We start from the raw sequence: 1,364 nt of genomic DNA on the forward strand, positions 1-1,364 counted from the left end.
CAGTAAGTGGAAGTGCTGATGCTTATGACCTTTTACTAAGAAGCATCTTTCATAACAGGGAGTGATAGGCAGCCTAAATATACCGGTTGCTACTAGCTTCCCCTGTAATTCGCAACCCTTCTGTTGTTCACTTGTTCTGCTTGCTTTCTTTTTATCTCCCTTATTTGTAGGTTTGCTATCCCATCATTATTTTAGTTTTCTTTTTTTTTCTCTGATGAGATACATGAAGACTCCCTAGATTGCAGATGAGCTTCCAATTCTAACAAAAGTGTTGCATTTCACATGTTGTTTCTAGATGTCTTTGAATTGAAGCATAAGTCAGTTTCTAAACCAAGAGCTACAAATAGTTACTCATTTGATAACTTAGCAGTAGTATTGAGTGCTGAACTTAAATGCCCCTCTCATAAATCTAAGACAAGATTTTCATTTACTCTCAAAGACGTTTGGGTGACCTCCGAAGAACAATTCAGAAGATCACACAGCTCGCAAGCTATCTTGTTTATTTGTTTACTGAGAATGACATTTTAATCACAAGAAAAACGGGCTGGAAAGACAGTAATATTTTCCAATCTTTAGAAACAAAATTACTCCTACCCTAGTTATAGATCTTTATGTAAAGGCAGATGCGTCCTTTCATTATCATTCAGTGACACTAGAAAAAGGCCTTGTCTGAAATCCATAAAATCTTGCCAAAATTTGGCTTCCAATGCAGAAAATCAGAGAATGGGACATGTCACTTTAGAACATAATAAATGTATTACCTTCGTGTCTCTGAAGACATTACAGAAAAGCATGAGTCATTTCAGTAATGCAAGAGAAAGTGAATCTGAAGAAATCTTAATGCTTGCAAATAGGAAGTGGAACCAGAATTTTGATTCCCAAAAGTAAAAAAGTCATAATGTGAAAGAGTTATATTCCTTAAACAGAATCAGACTCGGTATGAAAATGTATTGCTTTCATTTCTCCAATCCTAAAACTACATTATTTAAAAATGTAATTTAAAATTAGTCATGATGAATTTAAATGTGATTACTTTGACAAACCTAGAGTGTGAAGAAATAATTTCCCAAAGCAGCGTGGAGAAAATACTTCTGTATCAGGGAGTGCTGATTAGCCTTATCACAATGCAGACTGCGAGTAATTGAGAAGAGAGTCATTTACCTTGGTTAAAATAGTATTGGCTTGCTAATTTTGTATAAAATAATTATTTTCACAGAAAGAAATCTTGAAATCGGATCTCATTGTCTGCACAGTGGCTGCTGTTCTGTCATTTGCTGTCAGTGCCAGTACTGTGTTTCTATCATTAAGGGTATGTATCTGTCCTTTTTTCTTTTTTCTTCCCCCCCTTCTCCCCCCGCCACCCC

General features: G+C 35.6%; 1 protein-coding gene across 1 annotated transcript in view; it reads left to right on the top strand.

The window, feature by feature from the left end:
- Positions 1–1,364, top strand: part of PCNXL2 (pecanex-like 2 (Drosophila)) — a 155,156-nt gene that overhangs the window by 72,111 nt on the left and 81,681 nt on the right. The window contains exon 18 of the mRNA XM_009329229.1: positions 1,217–1,309. Coding sequence (XP_009327504.1) covers positions 1,217–1,309 — 93 coding nt within the window. The remainder of the gene's footprint in view (positions 1–1,216; positions 1,310–1,364) is intronic.

Source organism: Pygoscelis adeliae, unplaced genomic scaffold, assembly GCF_000699105.1.
Source record: "Pygoscelis adeliae isolate BGI_AS28 unplaced genomic scaffold, ASM69910v1 Scaffold77, whole genome shotgun sequence".
In the NCBI taxonomy this organism is placed as follows: Eukaryota; Metazoa; Chordata; class Aves; order Sphenisciformes; family Spheniscidae; genus Pygoscelis; species Pygoscelis adeliae.